Genomic DNA, 21,532 nt, shown 5'->3' with positions numbered 1-21,532 from the left:
TCCTGACTGTTCGTTACTGCTACTCTCAGCCTCCTTTCCAGGACTTTCTCTGGCATCAAAGCACAGTGTGGGCATCCCTGAGGGTCCGCCAGTGAAGCCTGAGCATGCTTGGCACCCATACAGACGATGCACATTGGATGAGGGTCCCTGCCTGAGATGGTGGCACCGCATGATGCGGGGCACGGGCGGGATGCAGCCTCTTTCGCCGTAGACTTGGTTAGCGGAAAGGGGTGAGACTAGGCTACACCAGGCTCGTCTCGACACGTTAGCCCGTAAGTAGCTAGGACTGGCAGCGGGTGTTAAATCCGATCTAGCCGCGGCGGGAGTCAGCTCGTCGTGACAAGTTAGCTGCACTCCGCTAGTCAATATCGTTAGCGACTTAATGCTAACCGAACCCTAGGTCGACCAACAAGCTAATGCTAGTGAGACGCTAATGTGGTTCGTGGCCTGCTAACACGTCAATGCTAGCCGGACACTGAACGAACAGCTCGCCGTAACGCGTTAGCCCGAGTCACACAACGTCGGCTACCTCGCTAACTAAAACCAGGAACCGCTGGGACAGCTCGCCTGACGCGGTTGCTGTTCCACAGTGCAACTCTAAGTACGCTTCTTTCGAAGGACTTACTCAGCACGATCCAAACGGCCACCGGAAAAACTGCGTTCGGCGACGTACTCCTACACGGGACGCCTGAGAACTGTTAAGCAGCTAATCAAGTTAGTTAGTAGTTAGTAGTTTCTCACGGGAAGAAAGCGAGAATGAGTTAGGAGGAGCTGGTCGGCCGTGTTAGTATGAGGGGGCGGAGCCCTGAGCACGACTCGACAGGTCTGTCATAGACAGACGTGGTGTCATTGGAGCTTCCGTAGTTGGTCACGCCGAGGCGATTCCCCATAGTGAAACACCGAGCGAAGTTAGAAAAAGAACAGAGGCTGTAGTAGCAGCTTTCATCTTCCTCTGTGCTTTGCCACAAGGTCCTGTATTGTACCGCTTTTTAATAAGTTAATGTTAAGCTTCTTATGTGTTCCAGCTCTAAACTGCTGTGGATGTGTAATTATATTAAAAAGGATGAAATAGAAGATTATATGTATAATTCGTACCCTCACAGTGGTCTGGTAGGCAACTGTGTGTGGCTGGTTCAGCCTCGTGTTCACTTCGACTTTTCTTTCATCTAATTTTACTCACTTGACTTTTTTACGCTCCTTCCAGCTTGTGCCAAGGTGGGATGTTCAACTGCACCTCAGAGCCCTGTGAGGGTGAGTGATGCTTCGTCACAGCTGCATTTCCTGAACCTTATAGGGCCTCTCTCTCTTTCAGCAATGAAAGCAACGGTCAGCAACAATAATCTTCGATTGAACTGGCAGGGTCATGATAAAAATGTCAACCTATCTATAGTTGGGACAGCTGCTGCTGCAACAGTTGGCTCAAATAACTGAGCTACAGTCTCGTCAATCAGAGTCCACACAGGCCATTACTGGGATTTTGTGTCATAAACGTACAATTTCATGATGTGAGCTTTGGTTTTGCTTCCAGAGCAGATCACAGTTTGAACTTGGCTTGTTTCTCCATCTCACCGTATCATTAATCCTAATGTGGAATAAAAGAGGATCTCATTTCAATCACAGTACTGCACATTTTAGTTGCAGTTTCTTCTCACACATCTGTCCAGACATTACTTTACTGGCCCTTGCGATACTTTCTTAAACTAGAGGTTAGAGAAGTATCTGTGAATATCTTCTTAGACAACAGTTGTGCTGTTGGTTGTAGGGAGTTCCTTTTTCACCATAGGTGTTATTTTGCTACATATAGAATATTGATCATGATAACAGCTTCACGCACAACTTCAGTTTGGGTGTTTAGGAAAACCAAAGTCTGGCAAGAACTGTGAGAAAAATGAGCACTAATGTTTGTAGGAGTGCTGTCGCACTTTATTAACAGTAATAAGAATATGTTGCCTGATTGGGCCCATGAAGAGCAAAAAGAAGCAGCTCATGTGATTGTTGGCCAACAAGTGCATGGAAAAATCATTACAAAAAGTATAATGTTATACTATGAATAGAATATTACAGCTGTAATTTATCGGCTTGTAGAAAGTCAAACAGGACTCATCAACATTCTGAGGAAACCAGGTCAAGCTAGCACAGAAAGGTTTTACCGCACATGTCACATCAGTGCATGAAATACAAATGTCTGAAAGGTGCCGTACATTTGATTCAAAATTAGTAAGTTAGGCAGAAAGCAGCTTAGTGTTTTATGTTGTTTTCAGAGGTTTTGGCAGCGCTGCAGGAGAGGAGGTGGTGAGTGAAATGCTATCACGACCAATAAACAAATTTGAAAGTATGTAAGAATCAAACCCACCAGTACCCACCTACTGGACCTTTGGACACTTTTAAAAGCAAGAAATGAAACAGGTCTGTGCTGCTTTTCCCTCCCTACCAAACCACGATGAAGCATAAAGGAAACATAGGACACAACCTGATTGGGCGTTGTACTGTGTTGCTTAGTTCAGCATCACTTCCTGTCAGGTGCAGCTGTTGACAAATGGCTCCGTCAGCAGAAACTTTGATGTTTCCAGCAAATATTTCACTGTTTTATGCATTTTGGAAACGCAATAAAAACAAACAAATCTATGATGAAGTTCATTCAGATGAACTTTTATTTCAGTCTAAAAGATTTTAAATGCTTTTACTGACCTAATAGAACGTTTCCTGTAAATATGCACACACCTTCTCCCCCGTCCCTCTTCTCAGTTGTTTCTCTTTCCCTCTTTCTTTCTCCCCTTCTTTCCCCCAGTCAAGTCTGTCCCGTATTCAGTAAGTGAAAATAAAATAAACAATAAAAGGTGAATCAAATGGACCATTACGGCAAGGCTGGGATGGTCAGTTTGGTAAAGTAAATCCGTTGGGCATCTTTCTTTGCCTTTAGACAACAATTCTGATGGCAAAAGAGCCAAACGGGACAGGCAAAAAAAAAAAAAAAAAAAAAAAAAAAAGAACGTTTCCTGTAAATATGCACACACTTAGACTCTGATGGTTACAGCAGACGCAACAAAAGCTGCGAAGGAGACATTTTACTATTATTTCTTTATCTTTTCATTAGTCTTTTATCCTTTATCTTCTTTCTCTCAACCCACCGGTCACAGCAGATGGCCCCGCCCCTCCCTGACCCTGGGTGTTCCGGAGGTTTCTTCCTGTTAAAAGGGAGTTTTTCCTTCCCACTGTCACCAAAGTGCTGCTCATAGGGGGTCATATGATTGTTGGGTTTTCTCTGTATGTATGATTGTAGGGTCACCTTACAGTATAAAGCTCCTGGAGGCGACTGCTGTTGAGGCTACTAGTTGTTGTGGTTGTGGACATTTAGTCTGCAGTTACCGTTGTCTGAGTGCCCTCTCCATGATCACGTCCTCAGGAAATGTTTATAATTTCCTGGGTACATTGAAGTGGTCAGGTGACAGTTTCCTCCTGTTTCCTGCTGCAGATAAATGTACATTAAAACCAGTGCTAAGACTGAATGTCCCACCCTCTTATGTCCTTCTAGTGGACTGCCAGTGGTCCACATGGTCCCAGTGGAGTCCTTGTTCAGCCAGCTGTGGTGCAGGACAGCAGAGCTCCATCAGATTTGTTCTGGAGCCCAACCAGTATGGAGGGGCTCCGTGTGAAGGCCCTAACCTCCGCACAACAACCTGCATCGCCCCTGACTGTGGTGAGTGAGAGGAAGGGAGACAGTTGATCTTTTACTGATGATGCATGATCGAGTAAACTCGTCATTATCACTGCATCCTTTAAACACTTACCCCTCTTTGGATCCCCATTGTTCCTTTCTCCTTCCTGATTCATCATTAAATGCTTTCCACTCCACCCTATCATCTTCCCATCGTCTCATCCATCTTCTCTCCTCTCCTCCAGCGTGTCCTGATGGGGAGCAGTGGAGGAGGACGACATCAGAGGGGATCCTGCTGTGTGAGAGGAGCTGCCAGGACATTTATTCCTCCTCTCCTGTCAACTGCAGCCACTCTGCTGAAGGCTGCGTGTGTCAGGAGGGGCTTTACCGAAACCCAGAGGGCGCGTGCGTCATCCCTGCCCTCTGCCCTTGCCATGACCGGGGCGTCCTGCGGGAGGTACGTCAGCGCGTGCGCACGAAAAGGAAAGTGACATCTGCTGCCCAGCAAACTTGGCATCTTGTAGCCATTGTTCCCGCCTCCGTACCGTTGGTGTAGTGTTTACATGCCATCCCATTCAATCCCATTGTGTTATTTACTCATAAAGAAGGGCCTATTAGAAGATGAGTGACAAGCTTAACAGGACACATTAAGCCACTGTGCCCCTTCAGCCCTCAGCCCTCATCAATTATGTAGGAAGTGCTGTTAAAGCCAGCGCTCGGACGGCAACTGGGCAAGCCTGCCAGGAATTATTTATGAAGGAGTGGGTATTAGAGGATTATAACAATTAATCTTACCCTGACAAGAGGTCAGGGCTGCTCTTCTTTCTTTCTGAGGTCTTTCTCTTTCATTTTCTCTGTCTCGCCTTCTCCTCACACAGTTTTTCATTTTCTCCTTGCATCCTCCTCTTTCTTTCTCTCCTTCTGTCCACCCCAGCTTTTCCGTTATTCTCCCGTCTCGTTCCGTCTGCCTGCTTACTCTGTCTCTCTCTTTCTGTCAGCTACTTGAGTCATGTCCATATAAAGACCCTCTGTGGTTTTCTAATCAGCCACCCCATGACTCTACCAAATGGCTCCGTGTGAGCTGCAAAGCCACTTTATTCCTATATGCAACACATACACGTGAGGCATGTCTGTATAATGCACTGTTATAATTATAGCATCGCTGTGTGCCACAATCAGCTCAAATCCACAACAGTTTGGGTGGATTCGCTGAAGAAATTGCTCCAGTTGCACTTTCATCAAACCTGCACTCATGCCAGTGTGCATGCAGGGTAATGGGCTGTTGAGGCATCAACCCAATTACAGCGTCTGGTGTATAAATATGGATATTGCGTGTGTGTGTGTGTGAGCCAGGCTGGATCAGAGTGGGAGGAGGACTGTCTGTCATGCAGCTGTGTGAACGGGAGGAAACTGTGCCGGCTGAGGTGCCCTCCACTGTACTGTGATGAGGTGAGACACTGACACTTACACTCTGAAACAACATGGGTTTGATGATTCACTTTACTTTATGCACACACAGATACAGACTGTTTAATCAGAGATGTCAGGGGATGCTGATGTGGTCAGTTAAGTAGCATAAATTAACAACAGCTGCATTAGAAAAGCAACAGTGAGATTGCCCCAAACAGGAGGCTTTGCAGGTGGAGGCCACTCACATGTTTTACCTTCTTTTTTTTCTGACTGTTTTTTCACTAGTTTTGTGCTCAGCTAGGGTCAGTGTCACTGCTGGTAGCATGAGGGAAACCTGGACCCTACAGAGGTTGCACAGGTAGTCCAACTCAACCAGGGTTAACCCATCAGCAGGAATCTGCTCATGTAAAGAGGAACATGATGAGCAGCCAGAGCTACAAAATGACCTCCAGCAGGTCACCGTCTCTGACCATACAATTAAAAACAGACTTCATGAGGGTGACCTGACTTCACAGGCCACGTGAAAGGGTCTGGAGAAGCTGCCTGTAACTGGACGTTAGTTTGGAGCGGAGGCATATTGCTGGAGGGGCACACAGAGCTCCACAGGCTAGGCAACAGTACTCTGATTGACATTATGGACCCATTACCTAGATAGCAAACTTGGTACGGCCCTGATCAGGCCCACACAGTGTGCTTACACATGGGCCACATACTGCAAAGAATGACGGCCCTTTGGTGGCCCAGATCAGGTTGGCCAGATGTGGCCCACACATGGGCCAGCACAAGGCCAGTTGCAGACACACTGCTGGCCCAGAACCGTCTCAGCTCTGGCCCCAGATGTCAGCCTAATGTGTACCTTAATCAAGCCATGTAATAACAACATGTGCTGGAACATAATAGTGCAAAAGTAACATGACGAAACTCTGTTCAGACAGTGAATGCACTGATTCTTATATAGCGCTTTTCTACTCTTGCGGATTACTCAAAGTGCTCTCTACAACAAGCCACATTCACCCAAGCAGTATAGTATTGCAACATGGCATTTGGGTCTTCTAACTAAAATAGGAAAATAGGAACATAAACAGTGCCATTTCCACCAGGCCTGGCCCACATCTGGATGACATACAACTTACCATGCCAGAAGTCAGCCAGCAGTGTCGGCTTGACACCAGATTCGTGTCGGACCTGTCTGCTATGTGGGAATGACACCCTACGCCAGTGCAGTGGATCCTGGGTTCTTCCTGGTGGTCCTGGTGAGATGTATGGGGGCATTTCCTAAAACATGAAGCAATTGATACCCTTGACTGGCCGCATGCTTACCTGACCCTCACTCCAGTAGGACACCTCAGACTGAGCTCGTGGCCTGGTCCAGATCTGCGAGGATATCTCCTAAGCGTTGTCAGGTGTTGTCAGGCATGCATGTAAGCTTGTGTGGGCCATAGAAACTACAGAGCACCATTTTCTGTTATGTCAATGAAATTTCATTAAAATTCATATTCAGGGTTTTTGTAATGTAGCCCTCTGTAGACTGATACTCATCAATTCCCACAAATGCGTGAAATCTTTGCATTTCTAACAGATTAGCGGGTTCATGTCAGTGCTGACGTCCAGCTTTTTCGAGTTCTGATGTGTCTTAAAGTTTTGAAGGTGTTCTAAGGTGTTTGACAGAAACATTGGTCCCCAGAAATAACATGCACATGAGGAGGAACCATTTTCTACACAGTAGCTGCTGACAACCTAAAACGTGCATTTGCAGTCCCGGTGCAAACACTGCTAATCTGAGAGGAAGATTGACGTACAGAGGCATAATTAGTCTCTCAGACGAACACATCAGTGCAGTCAACTGCCACAGCTACCCGGGGTGCTACAATTCACCTAACATCTCTGGAGGTTGCAAACATCTAAATTAGTCTGAATGAGGCACAAAATGCTCTGCCGCTGAAGAATGTGTGGGATGTTGGCTGAAACAGATCAATACCTGACTCTCCAGTCCTCCCACGAGCCTGCCCTTTTGTCTTCACCATAGCCTTCTACCTCCAGTGAGACACTGGCTACTTATTTAAGCGTAATATAGTTTTGTTGATTTGTACTCTGTGTCTTCACTAACTAGCTGAACCAGATTAGCTCTAATCTTGTATAAATGGAAGACCAAAAAGTTTTCAGCTTCTTGATTATTTAGTTTCAGATTATTTCAGGTTAATATTGTCTTATATTAGATGATGAAAAAGAATTGATTGATACATTGAAGGACTTAAAATTTCTGGCAATTGTAATGGACAAATGATTTAGAGTTGTTAATCCTGTTTGAGGTTGTTTTGGTTTTTAGGGTGGGTGGGTTATGCACTCTGATGGTGATAGGTCAGAGCACATATGGGAAATATGGGAAAAACAATCTCAGGCAGGAAAAAGGAGTCGATGAAATGTGCTAGTCCCTGCATACAGGTGTGCAGAGCTACCTCATCTTTAGCAGTTTATTATACGCGTTTGATGTCCTGTTTCTGACTTCATGTAAACTGGAGTTTAGATTACACTTTGGATAACTTAATAACATTATGCATCAAACAGATTTCCCCTGCTTTAGGTAACTGTATGGCTGTGCTGCTAATGGTCTGACTCCCAGTGTTAGTCACACACAGCATTCATGCTGTACACCCCAGAGCAGATGAATTATATAAAATTGTATCAAATATTAATTCATGTTTGTATTCCTGAGGCAGGTGGAACTTTTGGTATCACGTGGAGGTGGATTCAGTGCCTCCCTGTAACATTGGTCTGTGGAGGCATCGCATCACGTTCTTTTTCTTGTAAACTTAATTTTTCATTGTTTCTTCTCGCTAATTTTCACCCTTTCTTCTTATTTAGTTCATTCTTGTCAGCGTGTTTGTGTCATTGTAAAAATGTGAACGTGTCCAGAAGCCCCCACGCTGGTCGTGTCTGCCGGGATGAATTAGAGAGCACAAAGGAAAAGATAAAAGTAGGGAAAATAATATATGGAATTCTGCATGATAATAAAAATATCCCTTAGTGAAGAAAAGAAGTCAGGCTTTGTGCAAAGTGCAGATAAAGACACAGCAGCAAAACGGTCCAAGCAGACGGTCTCTTACATCTTGTGGAAGGATTTCTGTTCCAACGCAGCCGGAGAAGGTGTCAGCTTCTAAAACTGCAGGGCGAGAGACATTTCCGGTTCAGTAATATTACTTTTGTCGTCACCATAACTGCTTCTGACCTGATTGGATTGATGAGTCATTATCCTATCAGGGAATGACCGAACATTCCCAAATTACAACCTGCCTGAGTTCTGTATTGTTCAGAAAGCTGAAAGTATGATGGTGCTCCTTCAATAACGCCACATCTGTCACACATCAAAGCAAGAAAAGAACTGAACATCACACGTTTCTACCTCTCTCTGTTTAAAGTGTTTTTTCCCACTGCTTTTCATTCCTGAGGTTTATGGGTGGTGTTCTGCCAACTGCTGCTCTTCATTGCACACCTCAGTCTGCCTCAGTCTACACACCTACTAACTACTAAGACAGTTTGGCATCTTCGCATAGATAGGTTTTTGTGTTAACTTGCATAACATTGTGCTAACATTTGCTAACTCTAAAAGCAACCATGGAAAGTGTCGTTAGTTTTGCAGAAGTTTATTCGAAATTATAAACAAATATAATGTGGTCATAAAGTGTGGGTGTGTGGCAGACTGTAGACTCAGACAGCACTAAACTCAAAGTCTCAGCTTTATTAACACTGATAAAAGCAAACAGTGGCTGGGAACTGACAAAGGTGACTGATGGGGATATTAAGGGACACGGAGACACATGGACACACAGCTCAACAAAATCATAACTAACCAGACAGAGGAAGCAAAACTGAACATGTCACATGAGACTGGAGACTATCAAAATAAAACAGGAAGTGACACTGAGACTTAGACATGTGAACTTGACACTGCAACTGGGGATAAATGGACGAAGAGACGGATGAAACATGAGATGATGAACATGAGAGCAGGAAGGACGAAGGCACAGGGACAGGACTACAAAGGTAATCACAGAGAATGAATACAGAGACACTGAGACAGACATGGGGACACGACTGGGGAGGTAAACAAACACAGATGCTGATGACAGGACACTGAGACAGACTGGACACGAAGGGGAACAAACATAAACAACCGCAAATCAAGATACCAACTCAGGTGCACCAGAGAACATCCACGCATCCATCCATCCATTCATCCATCCATCCATTCATCCATCCATCCATCCATGCATCCATCCATTCATCCATCCATCCATCCATCCATCCATCCATTTATCCATCTATCCATCCATCCATCCATCCATCCATCCATCCATTTATCCATCTATCCATCCATCCATCCATCCATCCATCCATCCATGCATCCATCCATCCATCCATCCATCCATTTATCCATCCATCCATCCATCCATCCATCCATCCATCCATCCATTCATCCATCCATCCATCCATCCATCTATCCATCCATCCAGGGCCGGCCCGTGGCATAGGCCGTATAGGCAAATGCTAAGGGCGCCGTCCATCAGGGGGCGCCACGCCAGTGCCACAAATGTTGAAAAAAAAAAAAAATTGGTACTATTACTTCTAAATACAAAAAATAATCCCACGTTAATTAAAATGCAAAGTAAAGCTTATTTAATAGAAATATTATTTGTTAGAACATTACGCCCCCCCCCCGCACGGTGCGCCCCCTCCCTTCCCGTATCATGGTTCCTTTTGGACGTCACCACATCAAAAAGTCAACACAAGATGTCAAAACGGCCAAAACTGTCAGGTGCCCAGGGAAGAAAAAAGAGAAAAGAAGAGGAGGAGAAACGAGAAAAAGACAGAGGTAGGTAACGTTAGCCTACATGAAATTGTCTGAATGTGATAGTAACCTAAATTTTTAGCATTAAGCTAATGTTACATGATTCGCTAATTGCTAATCAATAAATAGCTAGTTAACTGTTTTAACGTCAGTTAATATTGTGGAGGGGGCTAAATTGTTATGGAAAATAATAATGTAACGTTAGGTAATTACAGTACTCCCACCTTTCCCACCATTCCTCATTTGTATTCATCTTTTAAGCAGGTGTTTTTTGTTTACATTGTTATTGCCTTCTGGTTAGCTAACGTTTACCCTGCAGGTAATAGTCACTTTTCCACCCCTGTATATATTATAGTTGTAAGCCTAGTTGTTAAAGTGCACATCATTAATGTTAATTAAGCAATATCACATGAGAGGGAATGCTGTTTTTTAATATGAGCACTGCTGTGATTCGGTCAAAGATAATCATAACATAACATTCTCATATGATATTATACTGTTACTTTGCATTCTGCTATTCAGCATTTCACTGTAATGATGACAATAAATTGAATCTAATCTAATTTGCATATCAGTTAACATCATACATATATCTCTTTGGTTTTTCATTTATATTATATCATTTCATTTTATTCCTGGAATCATATGTTTTTATTATTAGACTTTAATACTCAGTGGTGTCACATACTCCTCTCTTCAGATGCACTGTTGAAGTTTCTAAATCCCACCCCTGGGCCATCTACCACATCTACCGCTGCTGCCTCCACTTCAGCAGCACAACCCACCAGTGATGCAGCATCAGCAGCACAACCCAGCCATGATGCAGCAGCATCAAGCGGTCTTCCTGTTGCCTCCACCTCAGCAGCACAACCCACCAGTTTTGCAGCAGCATCAAGCGGTGTTATTGTATTTCATATATTCATTTTTTATTTTTTGTATTCATTTATTTATTCATATATTTTTTTATCTTGTTAATTATTCTGATTGTGAATTTGCTTTCTTTAAGTAAAAAAAAGGTCAAAGACAAAGCTATTCGGTTTCTTGTGAGTACATACACTACACTGCCGATGTAGGGGGGCACCACCTAAAATCTTGCCTAGGGCGCCAGATTGGTTAGGGCCGGGCCTGCATCCATCCATCCATCTTCTTCCGCTTATCTGGGGCCGGGTCGTGGGGGCAGCAGCCTAAGCAGAGAAGTCCACACCTCCCCCTCCCCAGCCACCTCTTCCCGCTTGTTGGGGAACACCAAGGCGTTCCCAGGCCAGCCGAGAGATATAATCTCTCCAGCGTGTCCTGGGTCTGTCCCGGAGCCTCCTCCCGGTAGGACATGCCTGGAAAACCTCACCCACGAGGCACCCAGGAGGCATCCTTGTCAGATGCCCAACTCACCTCAGCTGGCTCCTTTCAATGTGGAGGAGCAGCGGCTCTACTCTGAGCCCCTCCCGGATGGCTGAACTCCTCACCCGAGAATACAGAACTCATTTATGAATATTTCATAAATGTGAAAAAATGAGCAGAGAGTCCAAAGCCAACTCAAAATCAAAAATACTTAATAATAAAGGTTAATGTACAGTGTAGTAGCATATTATCAAACAGTATTGAAATAAGAGCGGAGCTACTGGACAGATCTCCATCCCAGTCCAGGCCAGTGTGTTTTTCACTGACCACCTGCAAACATGAAGATAATGATCGTAAAAGAAATTATCATAAGAGAAGATATTCTGTGTGTAATTTGGGCTGAACAGACACTTTAAATTGTCTCACCACTGTGGAGAAGTTCAGATGAGCTGCAGTAGGAAAGTTAGCTGTCTCATCCTTGACACACTGCGCTGAATTATATCTTTAGCACAGCAGCGCAGTGTAAAGGCCAGTGTAAAAATAAATTCAGCTGACAACCACAACCTGAAGAGAGAGGCTGATTGCACAGCAAGCTCCACAAAGTCCACGGTCCTCCCAGTGCTCCACCTGTGGTGCAGCAGTTCTTTAGTGTAGTGCACTCTGTCTCTGGAGGGGCTCGGTTGTGTAACTGCTGACCACGTGATGGCTCAGTGAAAGCGCTCCTTATCCAAAACAATATGGAAAGGTCGTTTAATGCCCTGCGTTCCCTCTGCTGGCAGGCTGACAGTGGGTGACTGTCGGTGTGCTTTGCTGTTTACGAGCTTACAGTTAAACATGTCACTGTTTAAAATTGAAATCTGCACGTGGCTCTGCTGGGAGCGCATCTATCTTTTTAAGGCAATGTATTGAGGGCTTTGTTATAATGTCAAAGCTGTTAGGATGCCTTCCTCTCAAACGCTGATCGTTTACACCAATTAAAGGCGCTACGATTCCCCCAACAGCCTGTAAACAACACGCTTTGATGCTCGGATCATTTTCCCTGAAATAAACAGGAATACCCATTCCTACCTGTTTCCATCCCCTGTGACACACACACGCACACACACAACTTACAATAGTCGTCTTCATGACCTCTCACCCTTTTAAGTGAGTAGGCTCCTTCATCCCTGGGGGAGCCCTGAGGGAAGGCTGGCAGCAGTGCCGAGTGGAAGGAACACTCCTTGAGGTGAACAGTCAAGAGGTGTGTGTGTGTGTGTGTGTGATGCTATAGATGGATCTGTGTGTGACTCTGCATGCTAACAGCAGCTATTCTCAGGCAGGGACATCACAGGACACCTTGCTTTTCTCTGTTCTGGGTTTCTCTTTATTCCCTCTGTGTCCTGTGTGTCCTTACGTCACAGTTTCTTTCATGTGCTATTTTTGGTCTTCATGTGTCATTTTCTTATTCCTGTCCCTTTTCCATTCTGCCTGCCTGGCTCTATGTCATTTTCTGCCTCCTCATCCGTCTCTCTGCATCACTCGTTTGGTAAAAAGACCCTCCCAGTGGGTTCATGTAATTACACCTTGAGTTTCATCTCTTCACAGTTTTTATGTAGGGCAGAACTATCTCTAGATAAACTGTAAAATGTTCCATGTGGTATATATGTTTATTTTTGTGACGTTAGACATTTAAACACGAGTCTACAAAGACAAACTCACTTTTGGAACCAGCCTCAAGTGGCCATGAAACTCTTGGTACTTGTTTGTCGTTTGAATTTCACTTTGTGCTGTGTGAGAACCACAGACTGCATACAAAGAACGGACACATTCAAACTCATGCCACTGGTTTCTGTGTTTTGAAGCCTGATGTTGGTTTGAGGGCCCAGTTATAGTAATGATGAGTTATTGGTGCTCGTGCTCAAAAACATTAATGAACGTTTTGAAAACACATCAGATCTCAATGGGGGGAAAAATCATGCTGGGTTTCTATACTGGTATGGAGTGGACAACTTATTAGGAACAACAGGGCATCACACTGGGTGATTGTTTGGCCCACACATATTTGCATGCATTCTCCGGGATGGTGTCCTGGGGGGTCTCCTCCCAGATCGGCACCAGACCATCACTGACGCACCACCAAACCGGTAGGTAGGTCGGGTGAAGGTCGAGAACCTTCACCAGACCCTTTCAGGACTGTTACATGTGCTCTGGGTGAAGCTACTCTCATGTTTGCAGGAGTTACATTATCTCAGACTCAGACTTTGAATTAGTTGTTTCTCACATAATTCAATTAAGCTGGGCCTGCCCTTAACCTTAAACGGTTATTAGACAGCTATTATGAAAGCATTATGAATGTGAAGATACCAGAAGATGTAAATTAAGAGTCACCCTTCACTTTCATATGGGGTTGATGCTCAGTTAGCTTGTGCTAATGTTTTTCTGGATATGCACATGCATATGTGTACTCGCACTTTTGATGAAATGCCTGCTCTAACTTGCCAATGAAACACTCTTAGACATGACAAATATAAGCCGTCCATAAATGTTGCATGATTCTGTTTGCATGATTCTCTCAGGGGGAGGTGAAGGTGGAAGAACCAGGCAGCTGCTGCCCCGTGTGTAGAAAGCAGTTTCCAGGTTGGTACTGCATACACATGGCACAAAAACGCGTCCCAAATACCATCAGTCAACATTCTTGGACCTTACTCCCAAACTTCTGACCATCAGATTCCATAATATTAGTCATTTAAAACTATCAGCGGATCCACAGAGTAAGGCTTTCCCACGTATGATAATGCGAAACAAAAGGAGCGATTAAAACGCTGCTTTTTGCAAAACAATCTATTCCTGAGCAAGTCATTCGTTCCAGTATCATGGCTTCCAGACCACTTAAATGGATTTGAATGTTCTTCAGTTCAGTTTAGAGGAGGCTACAAGGGAAGTGCCTCAGCCCCCAATTAGTGGGAGATTACATTACTTAACCTACACTGGGGCTTTAATCTCTGTCCCAGTGGAGGAAATTTCACGGCAATGTCACCCTGCCTTCTGCAATGAGCTTTCTGCTCTGTCTCCTCCTTTTTGTCATTTTTTGCCGTTATTTCATGCAAATGCAAAGACAATATCGTCTATAAAGTATTGCTTCTGGTTTATTATATTCTCCCCTCCTTTGCTCTGTCCTAAGTGTATCTCTTTTCCTCTCTGCGTTTGCACAAGGTGAGCCTGTGCAAGAGTGTCATCGCTATGTGCAGGTCCGCAACATCACCAAGGGAGACTGTCGACTTGACAATGTGGAGGTCAGCTTCTGCAGGGGACGCTGCCTGTCCAGGACTGATGTCATCCTGGAGGTACAGCCACACACATGCACGCACACACGGGATGTTACTCTCTGAACACCTGCAGACAATTTTGAGAAGTAGTAACTGGTAGCATACTAAGACAAAAGGGACTAACACTCAAAAGGTCTTTTGTAAAAAGGCTTTTCGGTGATTTATTTTGCAAATTGTAAAACATGGCATGTGCACTCATTCGTGTTGAGTCATTATCATCAAGTCATCAAAGATGCCATTTTAAACCATTCTAAGTGAATGGAGTTTTCAGCCGGGCAGAGGTGACACCCAAACTTCACGGCGTCTTTAGTGTTTAGTCCTGGTGTCTCTCTCACTCTCCTGCAGACTTCCAAACTCTTTTTTCCCTTCTTGGTACAATATCTTCGCCGTCTTGTGACTTCTTTATATCCTCACACACAAATCTCACTGTTTTTCTGACACTGCTAGACTCCAAAGCCTCAGACATGCAGTTTCTACCACATTCAGCCCAATTGCCACCCGATTTGATTTCAGCAGGTTTTGTTTCACTGACTCCTGAAACAGCTGAAACAGCTGAAACAGCTGAAACACCTCAAACAACTGAAACAGCCGAAACAGCTGAAAAAGCTGAAACAGCTGAAACAGCTGAAACAGCTGAAACAGGTGAAACAGGTGAAACACCTGAAACACATGAAACAGCTGAAACAGCCGAAACAGCTGAAACACCTGAAAAAGCTGAAACAGCTGAAACACCTGAAACACATGAAACAGCTGAAACTCCTGAAACTCCTGAAACAGCTGAAACACCTGAAACAGCTGAAACAGCCGAAACAGCTGAAACAGCTGAAACACCTGAAACACATGAAACAGCTGAAACTCCTGAAACTCCTGAAACAGCTGAAACACCTGAAACAGCTGAAACAGCCGAAAAACCTGAAACACATGAAACTCCTGAAACACATGAAACAGCTGAAACACATGAAACAGCTGAAACACATGAAACAGCTGAAACACATGAAACTCCTGAAACAGCCGAAACACCTGAAACAGCTGAAACACCTGAAACTCCTGAAACAGCTGAAACAGCTGAAACAGCTGAAACAGCCGAAAAACCTGAAACAGCTGAAACAGCTGAAACACATGAAACAGCTGAAACACCTGAAACACATGAAACAGCTGAAACACCTGAAACACATGAAACAGCTGAAAGACCTGAAACAGCTGAAACAGCCGAAAAACCTGAAAAAGCTGAAACAGCTGAAACACCTGAAACACATGAAACAGCTGAAACTCCTGAAACTCCTGAAACAGCTGAAACACCTGAAACAGCTGAAACAGCCGAAACAGCTGAAACACCTGAAAAAGCTGAAACAGCTGAAACACCTGAAACACATGAAACAGCTGAAACTCCTGAAACTCCTGAAACAGCTGAAACACCTGAAACAGCTGAAACAGCCGAAAAACCTGAAACACATGAAACTCCTGAAACACATGAAACAGCTGAAACACATGAAACAGCTGAAACACATGAAACTCCTGAAACAGCCGAAACACCTGAAACAGCTGAAACACCTGAAACAGCTGAAAGACCTGAAAGACCTGAAAGACCTGAAACACCTGAAACAGCTGAAACACATGAAACAGCTGAAACACCTGAAACACATGAAACAGCTGAAACACCTGAAACACCTGAAAGACCTGAAACACCTGAAAAAGCTGAAACAGCTGAAAAAGCTGAAACAGCTGAAACAGCTGAAAGACCTGAAACAGCTGAAAGACCTGAAACACCTGAAACAGCTGAAACACATGAAACAGCTGAAACACCTGAAACACATGAAACAGCTGAAACAGCTGAAACAGCCGAAAAACCTGAAACAGCTGAAACAGCTGAAACACATGAAACAGCTGAAACACCTGAAACACATGAAACAGCTGAAACACCTGAAACACATGAAACAGCTGAAAGACCTGAAACAGCTGAAAGACCTGAAAGACCTGAAAGACCTGAAACACCTGAAACAGCTGAAACACATGAAACAGCTGAAACACCTGAAACACATGAAACAGCTGAAACACCTGAAACACCTGAAAGACCTGAAACACCTGAAAAAGCTGAAACAGCTGAAAAAGCTGAAACAGCTGAAACAGCTGAAAGACCTGAAACAGCTGAAAGACCTGAAACACCTGAAACAGCTGAAACACATGAAACAGCTGAAACACCTGAAACACATGAAACAGCTGAAACAGCTGAAAGACCTGAAACACATGAAACAGCTGAAACACCTGAAACACATGAAACACCTGAAATACCTGAAAAAGCTGAAAAAGCTGAAAAAGCTGAAACAGCTGAAACAGCTGAAACACATGAAACACCTGAAACAGCCGAAACACATGAAACAGGTGAAACACCTGAAACACCTGAAACAGCCTCTGAACTTTACTTTCCTGACTGACAATATTTGTAAAGAGTGTTCTTATTCACCCTTCCTGTGCAGGATAACTAGTTTGCATGGGGTCAGCTAGCATCCACAGATAGTAGAGACTCTGAAATGTAGAGACTCTGAAATGTACTCAAAGTAAGAAAGTAAGAGTAGCTCTTTGGAGGACATTTCTATTTTTGTGCAAAATAAAAAACATAAATCTGTTTTCTGTTGCTACATTGCAGAGGGCGACTTTTCCTCTAAACAGGAAAATGTGCACAGTCAGGGGTTAAAGTGGATTCAGAAGGTGGGGGAAGATTTTCTTAGTGTACAGGCTGTGATCAGCTGACCTGCTGCTCTTTGTGCATTGTGCAACCCAATTCATTTATAATTGTATTAATATGCAAATTGCATTGACTATTGATCAACAACTACTGATCGAAGACTGTTTATAAGGTTGGGGAAACCTGCAGTCAGCTGAGAGAATCAGCCTTTTGGGATACAGTAACAAAGTATTTGTACTTCATTACTTCCCATGTTTTCATCAACCAGGGGAATCACCCCCTGGAGGCCATTACAAAGCATGAGGGTTTAAGGTTAATGGCTTTACTTTTAAGAGCAACCAGTTATTGCCATCTTTTATGTACAGTTTATGCATCTGCCCTTTAAGTCCCTTTAAATCCCAAAAACTATTAATAAAATCATGATTCAGGGTATCATCTTTAGCAAATGAGATCATCTCATTTTCTATTTTGTTTTTTCTACTGATGCGAGAGAATTGTCTTTAATTATGGCATCCTGAGCTGAGCATTTGACATCTGTGCTTAAAGATAAACATACAGTTGATGACTTGAAGGCAGGCAAACAGAAATACAAGATATAATATGTGAAGTATCAGGGTGTAAATACAGTAGATGGATGTGTTGAATCTCGTGCAGGGGTAGAGGGATTCTATCTTTTCTTCTTCTTTGATTTTCATTCTTGGTTTTCTGTCTTTTTCATCCTTGTAAGACAGCAGGCTTATCACCTCATCACCATGGTGACTTTGTTCTTCCTTGGCATCTATGCGTCTCCACTGTAAAAATAGAGTCAGTCATGCTGGGAGATCAGTAAAAATAAACATCAGCTCGGCCAAATGTGTCATTACCTCCCGTTACTGTGGCAACCGGGGATGGTAACCGATGACTAGGCAACCCTGTGAAGTCCCCGTGTCATTGATTAGCACGACTGGAAGAAGCAGGAATTCATTACAGTGATCAAGTTTCCCATCACCGGCTGACTTATCGGACACACACACACACACACACACACACACACACACACACACACACACACACACACACACACACACACACACACACACTGTAGACTTTTCAAAGTGTGTGAGAAGTACTAATAACTATTTTTCAGAGGAACTTTTCTTACCTCCTTCCCCTTTTATGTATCATGCGTTGCTACCGTCCTCTGTACTTTTCCACAGTCTCCTTCAGGCTTTGTCTGCATTAATTGGATGCATGAACACAGCTTCCAAAGGCAACCTTCTTTCTCTGAGTTACAAACGAGGCTCGATTATTCTCAAATTTCAGGATTTTTGCATGTATCTTTGTTGACTCTGTTATTTGTTATCAGTTGAGTTTGTCATGTAAGCCACCTTAAAAAGACGTAAAGAAGTAAAACATATCTTTCTTGCTCTTGTTATTATTATTATACATTTCACGTTGCTTACAGTATTAAGCCATGTTATAACTACACTGGCTTGTTATGCAGAGATCAACCACGAGATAACAGTTTCTGTGTATCACAGACATCTTAGCATCGCTCAGCTCTTTCTTCATTCTGATTAGGCGATAATGAACACAGTGTATTAAATGACAGGGAGAGTAAGCACGGATCCAACGAAGAAACATTGTGGCGCATGTAGCAGCTGAATGAGATCTTCCTTTGGAACTGTTGGAGAACTAAAAATCTGACTTGTAATCAGTATTAATGCTCTTTTTAAAGCCCTCAGTCAGGAGTCCATGGACACCCTGTTTTACGTAAAGATCAGGGATCTGTCAAAGTCTGTTCTTCACAGCATGTGAAGGACGATAGATGTAGATGCTGAGGAGACTGGGAGAGGGTACAAAACCATCTGTAAAGACTTTGAACTCAACCCGTTCACAGTCAGACAGACTGTCTGCAAAGCAAGGAAATTAAAGAATGCTGTTAGCCTCCTCAACATGGTCGAGCACCACAGATCAGCCCAGCAGCAAACAGGGATGCAGGAGTTTACAAAATAAGAAGCTAAGCTTAGACCTGCCTCACAGTGTCAAATGTTCATGTTCGCGAATGCACGTGGCAGAGATACAAGCAGAAAAGCTGTGCTGCCCATCTGCTGTTTGCAGAGCACACAGATGAGGCAGAGGTCTCTGTGAATAATGCTCTGTGGAAATGTCTTAAAGAAAACCTTTGGTTTAGATGCTAAGAGTGATGTGTGGAGAAAAGAAACATGCATTACAGCACTGGAACCACATCCCATCAGTCACACACGGTCATGGTAGGGCCAAGATTTGGGCTTTTCATCGCCGTCACAACAGCTCACCTTTATTGATGGAGCGATGAGGACTGAATGACAGCAGCAAAGTCAAATGTTAGTGCGTCTGTCTGTGGGCTCACAGGAAGTGAAGCAGAAAGAGACTCACCTCAGCACACGGGTCATACGTTTAACTGGGTTTGCTTTTCTTTGCTACTCTTATTTATGCAGAAACATTTAAAGGCTTTAGTTCATTTTTTGTCCTTAATATGCTGTAGTTCTTACACTGTAATCTTCCATCACATAGAATAGAGGGAGGCATCTGCCCTTCCTTATCTGTCCCACTCTTTCCCCTCATTTAAACTTTCTTTTCTGATTGTTTCACTTTCTACTTCCTATTATTTCCCTGATCTCCTCATAAAATCGTCCCCTGCTCTGATTTCAGTTTGCCCTCATCGTATCCAAGTCACCCTCTTGGCTCTTATTTCTCTTTCTGCCCCCAACATTTAGTTACCCTCTCTCTTCTTTTTACTCTCTCCACGTAGGAGCCGTATCTCCAGTCGGTGTGTGAGTGCTGCAGCTACCGCCTGGACCCGAACACCCCGGTGCGCTTCCTCAGCCTGCAGTGTGAGAGTGGAGAGAGCGAGCCGGTTGTCCTGCCAGTCATACACAGCTGCGAGTGCACTAGCTGCCAAGGTGAGGCGTAATGGGGCTGATGGATTTGCATGTCCATTTCTCATATCAGTGTGAGATTTAAATATATGCAAAACTTTTCATACAGGCACGAGTGCACACCGGCCTCCACAAGTCAGAGTTTCATCCAATCATCCAGGCTTATACACATCAGGACAGTCATGCAGTCATTTTCAGATGTCTCCTGTAAACACCACCAACCAGTGGAAGCAATCAAGATTTAATAAATGACAGACTTTCAGCTTTATTTCAAGAGATTTTTGAAAAATATTCCTTACATTTAAGATTTATTAAATTTCCCTTGTTGTTCATTCTTAAATGAAACTCTTTTACAGGCATGTAGTGCTTGAACCGTAAAGCCGATGGACTTTCTTCTTCACTGGATCCACTGTTAGTTGCTGTGTCTTTGTGGCTCTTTCTGCCCACTAAAGGCTGTTGTGGCCATCCGAGAAAATGTCTTTACCTTCAGGAGCCGTTGCTTTGCTGTGTCTTTACTGCCAGGCTCTGTCCTACCAGTTTCACAGCCTTTGATTCGCTGTGAGCAGAAAGTAAAGCTGTCAATACTTCAGAATTCCTCCTGCTACTTCTACCAACACCTAGTCATGAATAAACACCCTTGACCCACTTCCACTGGCTGTGATAACACTCCACTGTGTTTGACAGACTCTTCTCTGCTACAAGTTCATATTCCTAAAAGAAACTTCCAGAACTTGGCAGGCTTTCTTCGATGTTTTCTAGGAAAGTCTTATCCGGTCTTTCTGTCCTCGGGCGTTATCAGCGTTTTGCGTCTGTACTTCATTCATGATGTTGCGTCTTGACAGAACACTGTAGCAATGATGCATCTTCTTGGATAGATATTATGAAGGGAAGAATTCAGTTGTCTTTTGTGATCTTCCAGGAATTTGGGTGTTGCAGAGCTGACTGCTGCATTCCTGCTTTATAAAAATGTACCAAATGTTCCGATCTCTCTGATTAGACCTGGGTTGTTGCTTTCAGTGTAATGGTGAGCTCCCAAGCACAGCCACCAAATGCAAACTCAATCCTGGAAGCAGCTGCTGACCTTTCATCTACTTAATTTGCCATGATGTAATGAGGAAATAGGTTTAGGTTAGACCTATTGCTTATATACAGCCACGAGAGTCACTAACAGGTCTCTCTGCCTAATTTGTCACAGAGTGAGGAGAGATCAGGCCTCACTTGGAACTGCTTGGCAGTTAATTGTGCAATTACTTTTGAGCCTTTGAAAATATGGGAGCATGTATGAAGACGGCTGCAGCTCCTAAAAGGTTAAAGCAAGTTTTTCATATAAGTACATTTCTATTTATACAGTTCAAGATATCAACTTACAAAGAACAACTAATGAAGACACAGCTG

General features: G+C 43.8%; 1 protein-coding gene across 1 annotated transcript in view; it reads left to right on the top strand.

Annotated features, from left to right (window-relative positions):
- LOC112429924 (SCO-spondin) overlaps positions 1-21,532 on the top strand; it is a 64,936-nt gene that overhangs the window by 39,222 nt on the left and 4,182 nt on the right. The window contains exons 72-78 of the mRNA XM_076888732.1: positions 1,205-1,251; positions 3,533-3,697; positions 3,901-4,112; positions 5,009-5,104; positions 13,805-13,865; positions 14,442-14,572; positions 20,011-20,161. Of these exons, the coding sequence (XP_076744847.1) occupies positions 1,205-1,251; positions 3,533-3,697; positions 3,901-4,112; positions 5,009-5,104; positions 13,805-13,865; positions 14,442-14,572; positions 20,011-20,161 (863 nt within the window). The remainder of the gene's footprint in view (positions 1-1,204; positions 1,252-3,532; positions 3,698-3,900; positions 4,113-5,008; positions 5,105-13,804; positions 13,866-14,441; positions 14,573-20,010; positions 20,162-21,532) is intronic.

This window comes from Maylandia zebra, linkage group LG9 (genome assembly GCF_041146795.1).
Source record: "Maylandia zebra isolate NMK-2024a linkage group LG9, Mzebra_GT3a, whole genome shotgun sequence".
NCBI classification, from domain to species: Eukaryota; Metazoa; Chordata; class Actinopteri; order Cichliformes; family Cichlidae; genus Maylandia; species Maylandia zebra.
The sequence above is the reverse complement of the archived record's forward strand: the minus strand, read 5'-3'. Positions and strand labels throughout refer to the sequence as shown.